This window comes from Triticum urartu, chromosome 2, assembly GCF_003073215.2.
Source record: "Triticum urartu cultivar G1812 chromosome 2, Tu2.1, whole genome shotgun sequence".
Lineage (NCBI taxonomy): Eukaryota > Viridiplantae > Streptophyta > Magnoliopsida > Poales > Poaceae > Triticum > Triticum urartu.
Window position 1 is genome coordinate 28,157,017 of NC_053023.1, and position 19,207 is coordinate 28,176,223.

The 19,207-nt window shown below is 44.8% G+C and overlaps 3 protein-coding genes and 1 pseudogene across 3 annotated transcripts; 1 reads left to right on the forward strand and 3 right to left on the reverse strand.

Moving 5' to 3' along the window:
* The first annotated feature begins 2,270 nt into the window (after positions 1–2,270).
* LOC125535352 (40S ribosomal protein S6) lies at positions 2,271–4,640 on the forward strand. Its single transcript, XM_048698405.1, has 6 exons — positions 2,271–2,403; positions 2,493–2,557; positions 3,381–3,438; positions 3,549–3,657; positions 3,747–4,019; positions 4,192–4,640. Exons 1-6 carry the CDS (start codon positions 2,398–2,400, stop codon positions 4,431–4,433), a joined length of 753 nt encoding a protein of 250 aa, XP_048554362.1. The 5' UTR covers positions 2,271–2,397; the 3' UTR covers positions 4,434–4,640.
* Positions 4,641–8,960: 4,320 nt separating this feature from the next.
* LOC125535353 (40S ribosomal protein S6) lies at positions 8,961–11,459 on the reverse strand. The gene is made up of 6 exons (XM_048698406.1): positions 11,303–11,459; positions 11,105–11,169; positions 10,225–10,282; positions 10,021–10,129; positions 9,656–9,928; positions 8,961–9,455 (listed from the first exon to the last, which is right to left on the reverse strand). The coding sequence occupies exons 1-6, from the start codon at positions 11,306–11,308 to the stop codon at positions 9,214–9,216; spliced, it is 753 nt and encodes a 250-aa protein (XP_048554363.1). The 5' UTR covers positions 11,309–11,459; the 3' UTR covers positions 8,961–9,213.
* Positions 11,460–12,348: 889 nt separating this feature from the next.
* Positions 12,349–13,618, reverse strand: LOC125534848 (annotated as a pseudogene).
* Positions 13,619–15,970: 2,352 nt separating this feature from the next.
* LOC125540803 (rho GTPase-activating protein 5-like) lies at positions 15,971–18,630 on the reverse strand. Its single transcript, XM_048704358.1, has 5 exons — positions 18,129–18,630; positions 17,916–18,036; positions 17,668–17,787; positions 16,911–17,141; positions 15,971–16,821 (listed from the first exon to the last, which is right to left on the reverse strand). Exons 1-5 carry the CDS (start codon positions 18,455–18,457, stop codon positions 16,186–16,188), a joined length of 1,437 nt encoding a protein of 478 aa, XP_048560315.1. The 5' UTR covers positions 18,458–18,630; the 3' UTR covers positions 15,971–16,185.
* Positions 18,631–19,207: the final 577 nt, after the last annotated feature.

Here is a 19,207-nt window from a genome sequence, read left to right on the forward strand (position 1 = left end):
AAGAAATGGCACTGTTAATTTACCTATTGATACCAACAATACTGAAAGTTACCCCATCATCCAGTATGCTGATGATACTCTTATCATTTTGCCTGCTCAGGAGGAGCAAATTGGTAATTTTACTGAGATCCTAAACAGCTTCTGTAGGTTTACTGGGCTCATTGTTAATTATAGCAAATCATCCCTTATGCCTATCAACATCTCTGATGACAGATCTCAAGAATTAGCTGGCATTCTTAGATGTAAGAAAGAATCCATGCCTTTCACTTACCTAGGTTTGCCTATGGGTACTACAAGACCAAAAGTTGTTGATCTCATGCCAATGGTATCCAAGTTGGACCACAGATTATCTGGCATTGCAAACTTGATGACTTACTCAGGTAGACTCACACATCTTAAAGCCATTGTCTCTGCTTTGCCCATATTTGCAATGTGTTGTATCAGAGTGCCTTTCACTATCCTGGATCATTTTGAGAAATCTGGGAGAAGCTTCCTATGGTATGGTAAGGGGATCAATAAACATGGGAATTGTGTTAAATGGGAAAAAAATATGCCTACCCAAAAAAGCAGGTGGTTTGGGTGTTCTTGATCTTAGAATGCAAAAACAGGGCTCTGCTTACCAAGTACCTATACAAATTCTTCAACAAAAATGACATTCCCTTGGTCAAATTGATATGGAACAATTACTATCATAATGGGGAGCTACCAAAATTCCCCACAAATGTGGGATCCTTTTGGTGGAGGGACTGCTGCTCTATTCTCCAAGATTTTAAAAACATGACAAATTGCTCTGCAGGTATTGGTAACACTGTTAGCCTATGGTATGATAATTGGTGCTCTCAACCAATAATGAGCATGATGGCTCAGCTTTTCTCATACACAAAAAATGAACACATTACTCTGGAGGCTGCCACCAACCTGGATGACACTAATTTTTATGCATGTTTCATTTACCTATCCAGTATTGCTGTTCAACAGAGTACTCAGCTTAGCTATAGAACCATGATTAATGACAGAGGGAACCAAACAGTGATGGACTCATGGAAATTTCATTGGGGTGGCTCCAACTATTCTAACAAAAGGATATATCTAGAATATATTGGGAACTCTGTTGATGCCCCCAAACCATTTCAGTAGATATGGAAATCATGTACTCTAGCTAAGCAAAAAAAATACTTCTGGCTGCTATTACAGGACAAATTAAATACTAGAGACTTTCTTACAAGGAAAAATTTCCATATTGAATCTGCCAGATGTGTGCTTTGTGATGATGAACCTAAGGAATACCTTTATCATCCGTTCTTCAGTTGTGATTTCAGCCAGAACTTCTGGATGGCCATTGGTTTTCAATGGAATATTGACTATGAGCTTTTGGATTTACTCATGGAGGGCAAGAAACACAACCATGTTGTATGCTACAAGGAGTGCCTCATTACAGGATGTTGGAGTATTTGGAAGCATATGAACAACATCATCTTTGATCAAAAACCCAAGAATATGCAGTACTGCATTAGTACATTCAAGGAGCACTTTGAGATGATTATCAAAAAAGCCAAACCTAGTTTGAAGGAAGGGATGCAGAGCTGGCTAGACTACTTGTAGATTTCATTCATTTGTCTTGTTAAATCCTGTATAGTGATGTAAATTGTTCTATCATATTAATGAAAATCAGAGTTACAGTGGGGGCCTTCCCCACTGTGTTTGCTAAAAAAAATAAAGCATTGAAAGAAGGAAAACGAAAAAAAACAGGGACGCCATGCGCCCACATATGGCTGGCCGAAATCATGCACAGAGGAGGGAGGGGGTGCGCGTTCGCGGAGCATCCAGATTCGCAATACGATAATTATGGCTATTCTTTGGAGTCTATGGAAAAGGAGGGATGCAAAAATCTTCAAAAATGAGGTGGAATCTTTAGGATTCGTCTTATGTCGTGCAACTCAAGTCATTTTTCTTTTGGTCTACTCGATGTTTTTCTTTTTTTTCCTTGTCTGTCCGCCTTCTGTGTATATATTCTCTGTTGAACTTCAAATTTAATAAAATGTGTTCAGGCTGGCTTTTTGTGTGTGTGTGTGTTCTTTTTTGTTTTGAGAAAGTTTGTGTGTGTGTGTTCAAAGCTGGCTTTGCCCGCCTCAAAAGGTAGGAGCTCCAACTTTTACAAGTTAGGCCTATTGTCTTATCGTACCTCCTCGGAGCCCATAACGGCCCAGATCAGCCCGTGCGCCCGCGGCTGGACCATAACGGCCCACTCTACTTCTCCGCGACGCCCCACCTATAAAATAGACTCCACACATCTTCCGACCAAAACCCTACCCCTCGAACAACCGCGCCGCCGCCGCCGCCGCCGCTCCCCAGCGTTCGGGTCGCTCGCCGCCGGCCAGCTCGCGCCGCAACTCTGCCATGAAGGTACGCGCTGCCCTTCACCTCCCGATGCGCTCTGATGTGATCTGTTCCTGTGCGACGCCTGATTCGTGTGGTTTTGGCCTTGGTTTCAGTTGAACATCGCGAACCCCACCACGGGGTGCCAGAAGAAGGTCGAGATCGATGACGACCAGAAGCTGTGAGTGTTTCTCATCTCGCCCTTCGCCCTTTAGATCCGCGTCGTGGAATCGCCATGCTTGATTGCTATTGGGAAATCGCGCTTCTGTGTAGTGTATCTGTTTGCAGTTTGGTGGACTCCTGAATGCTTGCTGTAGTCTTTGCATCTTGTCCTTTTACTTTGTTAGAAATTGGATGGTGCGTTAATAGGACGATCTTCTAAATGTTATGGTGCGACTAGAATCGTGTTAATCGATTGCTGTTGGAGTGGACTAGAATTGAAGTTCTTTGAGCGTTGTTATGAAATAACAGTAATATCACGTAGGTTACTACTTGGTGTCGATGTTCAAATATAGTTTCAAGTTGCATTTTCCTACTTTGAGCGGCAGATAAATGCACATTTAGACTGCGTACTCTGGACTTGTAAATATGTATTCCTAGTTAGCAAGCGCACAACAATAGTAGATATTGTTGGAGGGCTAAGCACACCACAACCCTCCCACATTCTTAACAAATAGATTAACAAACAGTGGTTTCCAAAAAAACTTGTGATGCTCAATACTGATTAGTTTTCAGCAAAACATAGGATACCATGGACCCTGTAATGCCATGGACAAGGTTGAACTGTTTTTCAACCGCTTCAAAAATATGACGTGATGCGGCTACCTGTTTTGGTGGAAAAATGTTGTAACAGAACAAAGGTAGTTTACCTGTGAAACCACCATAAGCACGCTGTAGTGGTTAATGATAAGTATATTCGAGTTTGTTGGCTGACAAAAATTTCCAGTTAGAATTTACTCTTTCCATTTTTGTTTGGATATTTAACATTTTGTTATGAACTATAGGCGGAACCTTTATGACAAGAGGATCTCGCAGGAGGTAGTTGGTGATCTTCTGGGTGAGGTAATCTACTGGCAACGTATTTCATGGCTACTTATTTCATGATACATAACCCTTGACCTGATGTTTTGATAGTTTTGATCAAAGATATCTGTCATTTCCTGTATTTTCAGGAATTCAAGGGTTATATCTTCAAGATCATGGGTGGATGTGATAAGCAGGGCTTCCCGATGAAGCAAGGAGTGCTAACTTCTGGGCGTGTCCGCCTTCTGCTTCACAGGGGTATAACTTTACTTCCATTGTACATCTTACTTACATTTTCCCTCTTGGACTGAAATCTTACCTGCATCTCTTTTGTGTCAATTCTGCAGGCACGCCTTGCTTCCGTGGTTTTGGCAGGCGTAATGGTGAGCGCAGGAGGAAATCCGTCCGTGGTTGCATTGTCAGCCAAGACCTATCTGTTATCAACTTGGTGATTGTCAAGAAGGGTGAGAATGATCTGCCAGGCCTTACCGACACTGAGAAGCCCAGGATGAGGGGACCCAAGAGGGCCTCCAAGATCAAGAAGCTCTTCAACCTTGGCAAGGATGATGATGTCCGCAGCTATGTCAACACATACCGCAGGACCTTCCTTAACAAGAAGGGTGAGTTCTCAACCGTGCCCTATTCTTGTTCCATCTTGGATCCTGCTTGCCCACTTTCACTTTTCTTTAGGAAAAATATTCTTTTCTTGTAATATCATAGTGCTTGTCTGAGCAGTTTTGTGTCTCTCATTTACTTCTTTCTTACCTAGATCATATTGTTCCTTATTTCCAGGCAAGAAGGTGAGCAAGGCTCCCAAGATCCAGCGCCTTGTGACTCCCTTGACACTCCAGAGGAAGCGCGCCAGAATCGCAGACAAGAAGAAGAGGATCGCAAAGAAGAAGTCAGAGGCTGCAGAGTACCAGAAGCTGCTTGCACAGAGGCTCAAGGAGCAGAGAGACCGCCGCAGCGAGAGCATGGCCAAGAGGAGGTCGAAGCTGTCTGCTGCCACCAAGGCTCCTGCTGCCTCTGCCTAAGATGTTTACAGTCTTCCGTTATTAGCTGTAATAGCGGAAGAATTTCTCGCACTTTGTTGGATGATATGAATCTAGCTGCTACTTTCAGCGTTGTTGAGTTGTAATTGATGCTGTTTTGCGTGAACATGGGTACCTTAATCGTCAGGAGTTTGTTACTGAATGAACAAAATTGCATGAACTTGGATAATTGATGCAGTTTTGTGTGAACATGGAATCTTATCAAGAGGTACTTGTTACTCAAGTTCTATGGTGGTTCAGGTTGAGGTATCCCCTCTTATCAACCACTTAACATTTTTCAGTACTTTAATTTGCTCGATTTGAATTCTGAATTTACTATTGATGTTTTCATACATCTTGACTGCTATTTGTGCTAGATGATTTTCCACCACATCATAAGATTCTTGAAATATACTATAGGCGTGTATTAGTTGGATCTTCGATAGTCTTTTTTGTTTGAAATGGAATTGGAACCGACTGTTCTATAGGTTCACTACCTTGAGTCAATCAATCTTTATGTTATGTTTGACATGCTTTTAGTTTTTTGGTGAATTTTTATAATAGATCTGATCCTTCCTAGAAAAAAACTTGCCAAAGTTTTGGTAGGATCATGCCAACAATCCGAAGCTCGGGAGATTTTCTTTATTTTGCATTTGTTGTGTTGCGATTCCTTTCCTATGTTGCAAGTTTCACTTCTGACTTGCGTGTTTAGTCTGCTCTAAGGCAATCAAGAGATGCAAAAGCTAAAACTTGTCAACTAAAAGCTGATTTTTTTCTTCAAAATGTCCATTCACCTCCTCATCCTCCTACTCTAGATCATATATTTGAGTATTTGACCCTACACCGTCCTTAACTGAGTCATCTTCCCCTTCTCATGACAGTTGAACTATGCAGTCCTGCAGAATTTTCCTTAGTGGCGGTCAATTCTTTATGCCCTTGTCTTGCTATAAGCTACTCCCTCCGTCTCACAATATAAGACATTCTATGCTAGTTTGCAAAAACGCCTTATATTGTGGGACAAAGGGAGTACCTCACTTCCTTCCTTTCTTCTTTCGCATTTCTTTGTCGGAAACCCCGATGTTGGTTAAATATATGTTTTGACTCAAGATCAAAGGCAAGTAATCATCCATGAAGAAATTGAAAACGAGATGTGATTAACACTTTAGACCAGTTTATGTTCTTCATGATAGTATGTTTACAAAAACGAGAAAGCTAACCACCTGTCGACTGGACATTAGGGACATGCACGAACGAGTCCCGCGTTGTCAGATAGGAAATGAGCGGCTCGCGATCCACCTTATCCCTTCCTCCTTTCTCTCCCCCGACGGCGTCCAATCTCCTTCCTCCTGCGCCAGGTGGCCAAGGAGAGCTACCAGGCGCGAGACCAAGTGTAGCAGCAGCTCCTCGTGGCGGCCAAGCAGGCGGCGGCGCTAGCAGCGACGACACTGGCGCTGGGTACGTCGAGCGTCACCGACTTGGACTGTAGCCTCCTGTCGTCCCCGATGGACCCCTTCTTCGACCCTATCACCTCCTTCGACCGGTGCTGCTGCGTCGGCCGGTCGGCGGCAAGCTCAGCCGCGCCAGCCCGCCCCCGCCGGCCAAGCAGCAGCTGCAGCAGCAGTGCGGCACCGACGCGATTCTCGACATGCTCGCCGCGAAGATGCTGCTGCCGTCGAGGGACCGGCTGCTGCACTCTGTGCACATGCTTCCGCTGCTGCTGCTGTAGTCTCTGTTGTAGTACATGTATGCTGAGAATTATGGAGCAGAGATGATGTCTTCACGCCTTGGTAGCCGATACAAGGTCTCAACCACATTTTGGCTGCTTAACCGAAGTTGCAGGGCTGAATTTGGTGGCTTACATGGGCAGCCCACGGCTCTACTCTGTTAGCTTCGGTTCAGTAACTTCAGTTTTGTAAGAACTTGCCAAGCCATTTTTACATGTATTTTCTTCCCAAAGAATATCATAGAATTGAATGAATGATCTCCTTCATGGTGTATCTCAATCTATAATTTTTTATAGTATGATTATTCTATGGAATGAATGATCATCTCCTCCATGTAGAAATGCTACTCTGACTGACTCTTAACATCCTTCTTGCATGATAATTAAGGATTGCTGCCACGTGTCACCGCCCCCCGCGCTCATGCGGCTAGACACTCCTTGCATTGTCATTCCCATGGTTCTTTGCATTGATCAATCAATGGTCTAAACGAAGCAACAACAAAAATAGAGTCCGATAACTCATGTACCTCGGTCCTAATAACTCACACATCACAAACCTGATAACTTATGTACCCCGATCCTGATAACTTTAGCGCGGGGAGTGGGGGGTAGGGGGTTGATGAAGTATCCGCCGGTAACAGACCTGATAACTTATGTACGCCGGTCTTGGTACTTTTGTGAATAGCATGATAACTCACACATCATAGACCTGATAACTTATGTACACGACCCTGATAACTTTGGCGACAGTGGTGAGGGGTGGGGAAGAGCTGTTGGTGAAATATACCCCCCTCCTGATAACTTTTGTGTGAATAGCATGTAACTCACACATTGCAAATCTGATAACTTAGCTACAAACACCGCGGTAAATTTAGACGCAAGTAAAAAGTTGTTGAAACATACTCTGGTTACTTCTATGCAAATAGCACGGTAATATATGCATCGTAGACCTGATAAATTAGGTACAAAAACCATGGTAACTTTAACCCCTGGGAAAGAAGTGGTTGAAAACACACCTCCGGTCACTTCTGCATAAATAACATGTTAATTTACATATAACATAACTAATAACTTTACGGTAACTTTTGAACAAAAAAGTCATCAAAACAGGCCAACATGAGATCTTGTTTCGAAGTTCTCGTCGTGTCGGATTTTTTATGTGAAAACGATTTTTTCAACGACGGTTTGAGCTATAAAATAATTTATAGTTTCAAAATAGCGAAAATCTACAATGTCATCTGCTTTCCTGTGCTCTAGTGCATTTGCATGTGGGGAGAACGTTGGAGGAGACATTTTTTTGTCCGGGTAATTTCTATATAAACATGATGGTAAATGACGTACCACAAAGGTGATAACTTATTTAGTCTAGGTCTGGTAACTTTTGACTCGAAAAAAGAGTCGTCGAAATATACCAATATGGAATCTAGTTTCGAAGATCTCGTCGCAACGAATCTTTCATGTGAAAACAGTTTTTAAATCGGAGCAACGGTTTAACCTACAAAACATTTTAAAGTTTTAAATTTGATGGAATTTTTGATGACATCATCAGTTTTGTCCTATATGCATGCATCAACCTATTAGGGAAAAAATTAGACGAATATGTTTATTTTCGTATTAAAAAAAGAATCAACACCCGGCAACATCTGTTACTTATCTTCGGGTCGACTGGAAGTTAGCACTGTCCTTAGAAAAACTACCACAACTAGATGCCACAATCGGGCCTAATTATCGGCTCATATCACTCCGCTCTTTCCCCAACCGCACGAGAGGCGATTTGGGAGAACCAATGGCCCCTTCCTCCGGCGGCAAAGCCACAAGTCCCCACCTCCATCGCCGGCCCAGGTGCTTAGGCTTCGGCCGGTAGTTAGTGTTGGCATCATTTCTCCTTGGGGCGTCGATCCGGTGGAAGGGACAACATCACATCGGAATGAAGTGTCGTTACCCTCCCCCCATCTTGGCGGTGCTCCAACCGGTCCCAAGGAGTTTATGGCTGAGGTGTCTCGGCGGTCTTTGGATCCCACTAGCATAGGTGTCGGTGGTGACACCAATCGACTCCCTTGGTGACAGCGTGATCCGCCTATGCAAAAAATTTATTGTGGTTTCAAGTAGGACCTACAAATAAGGCAGGCGATATCCTCCTTCAACCATCTCGAACAAAGATGGCATCGTCTGGATCTAATGGGACAAAGCAGGTGCCCTTCTAGATATGGTTTCGGGCAGCGACAGCAATAGGCGGTGCAAGACGTTTGGGCGGTGCACCAAGGACTATGGAACGGTGCGTTTTTTTTTTGGAGAGGTGGATCAGTGTGTATGTGTGTTGTGTTTTGGGGGTCCTTCACCGTGCAGCTAATACTCATCCGCAGCCTGCACCATGTTCTTCGTTTTGAAGCTTAAGGAGATGTCGCGGGAGCTCATAAACGATATCTGCGTGCAATCAAATGTTCAATATAGTACTAAGCCAAAGTAGCTTAGCAAAATTCTTCAAATTCTTCAAATTTTGACAACAAAAATTAAATCCGAACAAACAAAGAGCTCATTTCACCTGCCTATAACAAGCTAATTTCATCATGCGCCAAACAAGTCAACCATCAAAATTAAGCTCAAGGATAATATTCATTAAGTACTTTAATTAGAAAATACTCCCTTCATTCCTAAATATTTGTCTTTCTAGAGATTTAAAAAATGACTACATATGGAGCAAAATGAGTGAATCTACTCTCTAAAATATATCTACATACATCCGTATGTCGTAGTCCATTTGGAATCTCTAAAAAGACAAATATTTAGGAACGGAGGAAGTAACAAGGTGCAAAAAGTAACGAGCAGATTAAATGGCCGATAAGAGTACTTGAGTAGAAACTAACATACAACTCTGGCAAACTCATGACAATAGAGTACCCATCATGTTCATCAGGTACAAACCCAAGAAAGCTACTCCAGTAACAAAACTTACAATGATAAAGTACCCATGTTCACGCAAAATTGCAACAATTACCAACCCAAGAAAACTGAAAGTAGCGGGTAGATTTTTCCAACAAAGTGCGAAGGACTGTAACCATCTTAAGCAGAGGCAGCAGGAGCCTTGGTGGCAGCAGACAGCTTCGACCTCCTCTTGGCCATGCTCTCGCTCCGGCGGTCCCTCTGCTCCTTCAGCCTTTGTGCAAGCAGCTTCTGGTACTCCGCAGCCTCGGACTTCTTCTTGGCAATCCTCTTCTTCTTGTCTGCGATTCTGGCGCGCTTCCTCTGGAGGGTCAAGGGAGTCACAAGACGCTGGATCTTGGGAGCCTTGCTCACCTTCTTGCCTGGAAATAACAATCAATGTGATCCAGGTAAGAAAGCGGTAAATGAGAGACACAAAACTGCTCAGACAAGCACTATGATATTAAAGGAAATAGTAGTAACTTTCCTTAAGACAAGTGAAAGATGGCAAAATAACACAGCAGGATCCACGATGGAACAGGAATAGGGCTAATGCAGTAAACTAACACAGTTGAAAGCTCACCCTTCTTGTTAAGGAAGGTCCTGCGGTACGTGTTGACATAGCTGCGGACATCATCGTCCTTGCCAAGGTTGAAGAGCTTCTTGATCTTGGAAGCCCTCTTGGGTCCCCTCATCCTGGGCTTCTCAGTGTCAGTAAGGCCTGGCAGATCATTCTCACCCTTCTTGACAATCACCAAGTTGATAACAGATAGGTCTTGGCTGACAATGCAACCACGGACGGATTTCCGCCTGCGCTCACCATTACGCCTGCCAAAACCACGGAAGCAAGGTGTGCCTGCAGAATTGACGCAAAAGAGATGCAGGTAAGATTTCAATCCAAGAGGGAAAATGTAAGTAATAAGAAGTACAATGGAAATAAAGTTATACCCCTGTGAAGCAGAAGGCGGACACGCCCAGAAGTTAGCACTCCTTGCTTCATCGGGAAACCCTGCTTATCGCAGCCACCCATGATCTTGAAGATGTAACCCTTGAATTCCTGAAAATACAGGAAATGACAGATATCTTTGATCAAAACTATCAAAACATCAGGTCAAGGGTTATGTATCATGAAAGAAGTTACTAGTAGATTACCTCACCCAGAAGATCACCAACTACCTCCTGGGAGATTCTCTTGTCATAAAGGTTGCGCCTGTAGTTCATACCAAAATGTTAGATATAGCCAAACAAAAAAAATGGAAACTCCAACGGGAATATTATGTCAATCAACATACATTAATATACTGATCATTAGCCACCCACTAAAAGCCTGCTTATGGTGATTTCAGAAGTAAACTACTTTGTTTTATCACAATGCCCATAAAATAGTTAAAACAGCTAATTTCATTATGTCATGGCATCATCCGTCATATTTTTGAAGCAGTTGAAAAAACAGTGCAACCTTGTTCATGGCATCACACGGTCCATTCTTACCTATGTTTTTCAAAACTAAAGTACTGAGCATCAAAAGATATTTGAAGCCATTCACTGTTAATCAAGTTGTTAAGAATGTGGGAAGGGTTGGATATGCTTAGCCATCTAATATTGCTGTACGCTTGCTAAGTCGAATACAAATATACAATTTGAGAGTAAACAATCTTAATATACATTTATCTGCAGCTCAAAGTAAGAAAATAAACATAGTGTGCTCGATGCAATTTGAAACCACACTGAAAATATAGCAAACATCCTTGATACAGCATTACTGTTATAAGAAGACTGTCAATAGCCCTCAAAGAACTTTAATTCCAGTCCACTCCAACATCAAAAGCTTCAACAGGATTCTAATCGCACCATAACACTTATAAGAGCGTCCTATTAACACACAATCATAAATAATGGTTCCACGCACAAGACTACAGCATTCACGATTCCACAAAAGTGGAAACAGAAACGCGATTTCCCAATAGCAATCAACCATGGCGATTCCACGACGCGGGTCTAAAGGGCGAAGGGCGAGATGAGAAACACTCACAGCTTCTGGTCGTCATCGATCTCGACCTTCTTCTGGCACCCCGTGGTGGGGTTCGCGATGTTCAACTGAAACCAAGGCCAAAACCACACGAATCAGGCGTCGCACAGGAACAGATCACATCAGAGCGCATCGGGAGGTGAGGAGAGCGCAGTCTCGGGTCAGATATGCGCGCATCGGAAGGAGGGGAGAAGTGCGTACCTTCATGGTGGAGTCGCGGCACGAGCTCGCCGGCGGCGAGCAACCCGAACGCTGGGTGGAGCGGCGGCGGCGCGGTTGCTCGAGGGGTAGGGTTTTGGGCGAAGAGGGTGCGGCGGAAATGTGTGGAGCAGGTTATATAGGTGGGGGCGTTGAGTGGGCCGCTATTGTCCAGCCACGGGCTCCGAAGTTGATCTGGGCCTGAAGTACAAAATGGGCTTGTGCCCGCATATATGGGAGCGACACGTTTTTTCTACAAAAATAACTTGCATGATTGTATGTTGAGGTGTGTCTTATCTCATCCATAATTATATAGTGATGTGGCATACTTGTATGTTAAAATAAATAAGTTAGTGGGATGACTCTTTTAGGTATAAAAGATTGTCATTAGTTAAATGCAGTTGCACTCTGGATTGCCTCTTACAAATGATTTCATTATTAGTTATTCCTTTCTTCGTAAGCACTTGACCGTCGTTATTGCTACGGTATGTTATTACATTTTGTAAGAACTGTGAAACCCATAAGTGTTATTACATTTTGTTAGAATGCACTCATGTGCATTGCAAGTAGAGAAACACAATAATAATGGGATTTGCGTGTGCGTTTTTGATTCACGAGAAGGTAGATACTACATGGCGGGGTAAAATCAGATAAACTTTGTGCATACATTTTTCCTACACGGGATGAAGTAATTTTTTATTCAACCTTACATGCAACTTACACTTCCATTAACCTCCACAGGTTGGGGTGGATGTGCTATCTTTTAGGCACTACACTTCCATTAACCTGATAATTGCATGGGATGAACAGTGTTTTTTCTTCAACCTTACATGCAACTTATAATTTCTCTAGCCTGGAAGTTGCATGCAAATAGTTTTTTATTCTGACAACTTACCTTGCTTGATTCACGAGATATTAGCAGTGCGGAGCTTTCTAACCCTGTGCTTACTCTGCGCAAAACCTTGCGGTAAAAAAATGGAAATGCACTAACGGAGATAACGAATCAGACACGTCATGCATCTAAAACACGACTACGCTAATCCAGTGCTCTAAAGTAACACAACATCATACAATCTAGAGACCAAACCAGTAGGTAGAAACTTCACGGACATCATCCAACATAAGCATGGGCTGTGTAGCAAACAAGGAGGCCACTGCATCATGACATAGGGATGGACACAAACATAACTCTGACACTGGCCCTCATAGAGCTGATACACCTCTGTTGTTTCCAGGCATAATGATAAGATCCACTCTGGAGAAGTAGTATAATTCTGACATTCAGCGTACGCATGGCAGTCGATCGACAGGTACACAAAGCCATCAATGACAGCCAAAATTCTTGCTTCAGCATGAAATGCCATTGAACACTTGATGACCGCAACAATCCATCTCTCCACACCATCACCATCTTTTCTCCACAACCAAACAAAGAGATTGCGTTCATCGTCATGTATGTGGCCCTTGATATTTAAGTGCACGATACAGAGCTTCCCTTCCTTGGTCTGGCCAAGCTTGAATGTAGTAAAGATCATCCAACCTTCTTTCAAGGGTGGCGGCACATCAATTAGGTGGAACTGAGATGTTGCTGTATTGAGCACCAGCATACCGGAGGCTCCCTTCCCAAAGGTCCAGTACACGAATCCATCAACCACCTTGCCAGGTTTGAAGGAGCTGGCGTCATCGGGCACCAGGGCCCTTTGTTTCCACCCATCACCCATGGAAAAATCTGCCACTCCATGGTGTGCGACGAGAACACGGCGACGCGCGACGCAGACCACGCGCTGCAGCCCCTGTTCCTCCTGGTGGGAGAGCGTGTGGAGCTCAAGGTAGCTGCCGTCCGGCAGGATCTGGGTGTCGGGGAAGAGGGCCAGGGCTTGCGTGAGTGGGCTGTAGCTGGCTCGCTGCTTCCGGTGGGCGATGTGGATCTCGCCGTTCAAGCTGTAGTCCAACTCCGTGGTCGGCGGGAGGGCAGCGCATGCTGCGGGTCTGGAGGAAATCGGCGTCGCGGAAGGCGCCGGCGAGGCCCGGGTCGGAGGGGCGCCAGGGGGATGGGTAGACCGGGACCGCGTCCATCTCGCGCTCGACGAAGAACGCGAGGAGGGGCGGCGCGCGGAGCGAGCGGAAGCGGCGGCGGAAGGCGGGGGACGAGCGGACGGCGCGGAGGAAGGCGTGGCAGGTGAAGGCGGCGCGGTCGAGGTTCGGGAGGTCGGGGAGGCGGGCGAGGATCTCGCGGAGTAGGTCTTCGCCGAGGGCGCATATGGTGGTTCGAGTGGGTGGCGGCCGTCTCGCCGGCGGCGGCGATGGTGGGGAGGACATGGCGATTCGGATGGGAGCTCTCAGAAATGGCGATTTTTTCCTAGACGAGAAACGGCGACCTTTTTTTTTGAGGAACAGAAATGGCGACCTTAGGGTTGGGAAGAGCACAATAACTGTGGGCCGGCCCAATTGCCAAAAACTTTCCAGAAAATTCGAGAAAACAACTTAGCTTTGTCCTAATGATTTTCCCTGCAAAAATATGTTGAGTAGAAATTATTCGCATGGTTCCTATTTTTTTCTTATCCTTTATTTACACACTTTTCTAATTGCTTTGCTAGAAATATTTTACATGTGTTCTAGCATTCTATATTTCCATTTTCAATTATTTTATTATACTAATTATTTTTTCTCCAACGAATTTGCTTTTCTTATATTTATGTTTGCAAGAACATTAGCTGTTCCACAGATTTTCTTTTCCCGCCAAGGTTATCTACTTTACAAGTTTGTATATTTGTTTATGACAACAAAATTTGTTCCGCACACTTCCATATGTTCTCAGCAGCCATCCTCTTTTGTTCCTTAGATACTTGTTTGTAGAAATAAAGCACATCTTCCCGCAAAAAAAGAAAAAGAAATGAAGCACATCAGGATTTTTGTTCTTGTATTAGTCGTTTTTATTTTTCATGGATAATTGTTGAAACAACAAAATTTTATTCATTTGTTCAGTGTGGCCGTATTTTTGGTTCATTGTTTGTAAAAGAATCCACGCGATAATTTCATATATGAAAACTTAGTACGGATCTAGAAAATAGTTTGTCTTGGGATGAAATTTAGACTTGTTTTTAGTTGGGGGTGACAATTGGACTTGAGAGAAAGAGCTACAGGTATGAAATTGACATTTTCCAGTTGATCATATGTCCATGAAAGAGTGACATTCCAGCACACACAACTAGGCCTCTAACCCATATTTTTCAGAAGACTATGATGTCGAGCTCATGTGACAGACTCATGTAGATGTTAGAATTCTAGAGTTGCCATGGTGGAAATAAAACACCATAAAGTTCGACACCCATAGATGGTCGAAAGCTTTTTTTTTCTCAAAGACAGAAAATCATTCATTCCAACCTCTGCAAAGTTACCATCACAACCCGCATCATGCGTCAAAGTGCAGCAAAGAGGAAAAAAAAACTACAGGACTTATGTGAGAAAAGGTTGTAATGCTCGCCATCCTTTGGTTAGAGAAGACCAGTTCAATCACAATAATTCAAAACGGTGCCTAGGCCCATCTACACCCGACGAACAGTAAATAAAAAAAGTAAACAAAATTTAAAAAAAACTGAAATTTTTAGTCATCCAAGATGCTCGTGTGCGTGCAAATTTTTGTGGTATGCGACAAGCTTATCCATTACTATATCTATGTATTGTAGATCATATTGGGAAAATCCTGCATGACTCGTTGTGCACATGAATGCTTGTTCTTCTGCAGAATTTATTAGTTAAATACTTGGTGATGTCCAGTGTGTACTGAAAATACCTCCATGTAGTGAAACAGGTTGAGATTGTTACAATGCTTTGGACAGAGATCATCTCAAGTATTTTAAGCTGCATATCGTTCGATACTCGGACTCCAACTTTTGTCCTGCAAATTATGTCAAGAAGAATACGACAATGAAGAGACGTTTAGTAAAATATTTATTCTGTTGATCTCCTGATACCCTTAAATACCTTATCTTAGCCCTTCTATTTGTGGTCTGCTGCTTTATGAAACAATTCATTACCTGTGATTAGACTTTGGCTAATGGTCTTAGCGCGAACTGGTTATATACCAAGTAAAAAGGTAAGCTCAAAGGAAAGTAAAAATATGAACCCAGAGTTTGAATCCAGGCTTTTGCAATAGAACCATGAACTGCCAGCTGACAACACTATTGTTTCGGTATATTGTTAGTTACTCGTGTAAGGGAGACCTTTTATGCTGCATAATTACCCGTGTTTTAGAGGGCACTCTCTGCTTTTTGTCGTTTTACTTTCTGAAATTGAACAGAAATATATATAAGCACGTTCTGTAGACCGAGTAGGAAGCTTGCATGGGTTTGTATAACAATTCTGAGCCCTTCAAATCAAATGGTTCATCCACTGAAGCACTCTATTTTGTCTATAGTTTTGTACAAGTTTGGAGTGCTGTGTGCACTGCCCGTAGCGTGCCATAACAACCGCTTGCACAGCAGGGGTTTCGCGCAGCACAGGTAATCTTCCTCTCCCTCTAGAACTCAATGTATCTCTTAGGTGCAAGAGTTTGCATATGTTGGACTTGATTTGAGTAGGCTGCATCAGAAGCAAGAGTCGAGGGAAAAAAAACTCACAAAAGGTTATGGATAGTTTAGAAGCAAGTTATTGTGCCTCTACAGCTCCAACTTACTCAAAAGCAGAAACTAGGCATTTCGGCATAATTAAACCACACGAGTAATCAATTACATAGCTTCAGCAACAGAATATTACTGCGACAAAGTTCCTCAACCCTGTGTTGACTGAATGACACGCAGGCGTGGAAGTTACAGCTAGGCGTTACATTACATGGATGACAGATTGACAACCAAAGATAAATCTGCATCCTTGCAATGAGCATATGATCAGCTCACTTCTTTGGCATTTGTGGCCATCTCGCGTGTAGTTTCGGTCCTGGTCTCCATTTGCATTGTCCGCTCAATGCTATCAGTACCAACTGCATCTTCAGTGCTACTTGTTTGATCACTTACCTTGCAAGACTCACTTATGCTTTCAGAGGAGCTCAGCTGCTCTGCCTCTTTGGTGGAGGTAGAGAAGATGCTTCCCTCGTCTTCATCGCCTCCTTTGCTCACATCCTGCCATTCTAGCCTCCTCAAGAAACCTTCTTCGATCTCGCTAAGCGATGGATATTTATCCTCGTCGTTGTCGATGGTGCAAGGCAAACGAAACTCAAATGAGGTGTGCCTCCTGGACGAACCAATTAGCTGTTCGCTGTCCATTATCAGGTTGTTGGCCTTGTCAAAACTCTTTGAGCTTTCACTACTGTCATCACCATATTTCTCAGTCCCACTGTCATTGCCATCACCTTGATTGTGCTCACGATCCACCTCATCAAGTCCATCGGATAAAGTTGGCGATGACGAAAATGTCGAATATGATCCTTCATCCTCCTCGCGTTCTCTGAGTGTTTTGAGAACCAATGTCTTGAGCAAGTTCATGACTTGCACAGCATGCATCAGAGCAGTAAGAGGATCTGACATCTGATTGCAAGAGAATCATTCGCCAATGTTAGCAACTGTGTCAAAAAGAAATGTTTCAAGTAAGGGAAATGTGGCAAGCAAATCAGTACCTGTGTCATATTGGGTGCGAAAACCATTGCGATATTTCGTGCATTCATCTTGTTTGACCCCTCTTCTTCGACAACATCAGCCATGAGCTCTACAACCCAGCTGAGAAGTGCAGCATATGTTACAGGAATATGCCTCACCAGCTCCACACATTGTTCCTCGGTGTTGCAGTTCAGGACTTGCTCTGGTGAGAGGCTATCAAGCACACCTTCGGGTAGTTCCCTGAACCAGGCCTGCATCGAATTGAACAACATAATTAACCCCTATGCTTTCACCATGCAGGAGTACCAAATGTGTGAAAATCCAAAACACATAAAAATTGAAGAAAAAATAAATAAGCTAAAGGTGTCAGGAAATCGACATTAATTATTTCATCAGTATCATAGTAGCATTTTTTCTGTCAGAAGAAAGCTAGTTAATTAGGAGTACACCAGTACACTCTTGGGCAAAAAGATAGATACCAATATCTCTGCCCATGGAAGATGTTCACTAAGAAAAAATTTTACACTCTTATCTCATCAGTATCAGTGTCCGTCAGAAAGGTAGTTAATTAGGAGAACAACAGTACACTCTTGGGCATAAAATACGGACCAATGGCTCTACCCATGGAAAATGTTCACTAAGGTAAAACTTGTAATCTACCACATCTTACTAGACATTTCTCTGCACTTGTAATCTCACAAACCTATTTATCGGACGCGTTTGCACAAATGAATCCCAGAGAGACTAAAAACAGTGAGCTCCAGAAGCTCCTAGTACCTTAATCAAGCTAGCGAGGCAGTGGACGTCGATGTCGTCAGGAACGACACCCCTGTTCAGCTGCTCCCTGACATGCTCCTCCTGGCTGTTCTCCGGAGTGATGCGGAAGATCCCTTCTGCCTGCATGCATATCATCGATTCCATCCACACAGATTAGTCAGTTAACAAATTGGACTTTAGCAACGAACACACTCAGCTATTTGAGGAGCAAAGAGGAGCAGAGTAATGTGCTTGTGCAGTTGTGCTACCTTGAGGCCATCCTGAGAGTAGAGCCGCTCCTGCATGAGCAGGAGGATCTTGGGGACGGAGTTGCCCCTGTCGTCGTACCCGCACTGCATCGACTCCGGCGACACCCCGAAGACGCTCGCGCTGCAGGCCGGAAAGAAAACACATTTGAAATTCGAACCGAATCCTCATCCTCGCGGGAGATTGGTTTGAGGAGAAGAAGAGGAGGAAGCTACCTGGCGCTGGGCGCTGGGCAGGGGATCTGGAGCTCGAACTCGACGGGGAGGCCGAGGAAGCCCTGGAGGCGGTCGAAGGTGACGTGCGCGACGTGGCGGACGTCGGTGGGCCAGCCGATGTCCATCCCCCAGCCCGCACCGGCCGCGCCGCCCGCCGGGTCGTCCGCGTCCGCCATCTGGCACGGCAGCGCCACCGACTTGCGCAGCGCGGCGAGCAGCAGCTCCAGCACCTGCCCCTGCTGGCCCTGCCGCTCCTGGTGGTCCGCCTTCCGCTCCCCCACGGCCCCGCAGCCGTCGCCGGAGCGGGAGATGAGCACCACCTCGCCCATCGCGGCCTCCCCCTCCTCCTCCTAGCCGCTGCGCTGGTGTGTGGGCGGCGGCGGTGCCTGCTGGCTCTCGGGCTGAGCTGAGCTCGAGGGCAGTGAGTGGGTGGGTGAGTGTGGGGGGAGGAAGAGCAGCGATGGTCCGATTTTGAATGGAGCGGTGGCCTGGGGAGCATGGAGGGGGCCGCTTTTTTTGTTTGGCTTCGGTTGTCCTCCCCGCGATCTCGATTTCGAATTGGGGGACGGGGGAGGGAGACGCACGTGGGGCCGGGAGACCAGACATGGGGGCCCCACCTCCAACGGCTGCCAAATTCAAATGCTAGGTGCTCCAACGACATGGCTGATCGATTCGTTCGTGTGGAAAATTAGTCGGGCTAGACTAAAGCATATCCAATAGCTGCACTGTAATAGGAGGGCATAACTGTTCTTCTGGTATTTTAGAACAAAAAAAAATGCTGCTTATGTAAATTTTGCTCCAGATTTTTTTGGGCGCCCAAAAGACAGCATAAGTGCTGCAAATATAGGGCACTTCGGCTACCGCCGCAAAACCAAACACGGCGCCCATGCAGCCCCAACCGCGCCCGGGCATTTCCCACACGCGATAGGCTCCCTCTGGGCGCCGGGCCTCCATCGTTGGCTCCTCCGACGCGGGCGTCGATCCCACCGCCGCTCTCATGCTCCTCGCCAAGGCCAGCTCCTCCGCGGCAGCTCCCCCTTCAATCGTTCTCGCCATGGCCGCCCCTACTCGCCGTAGCG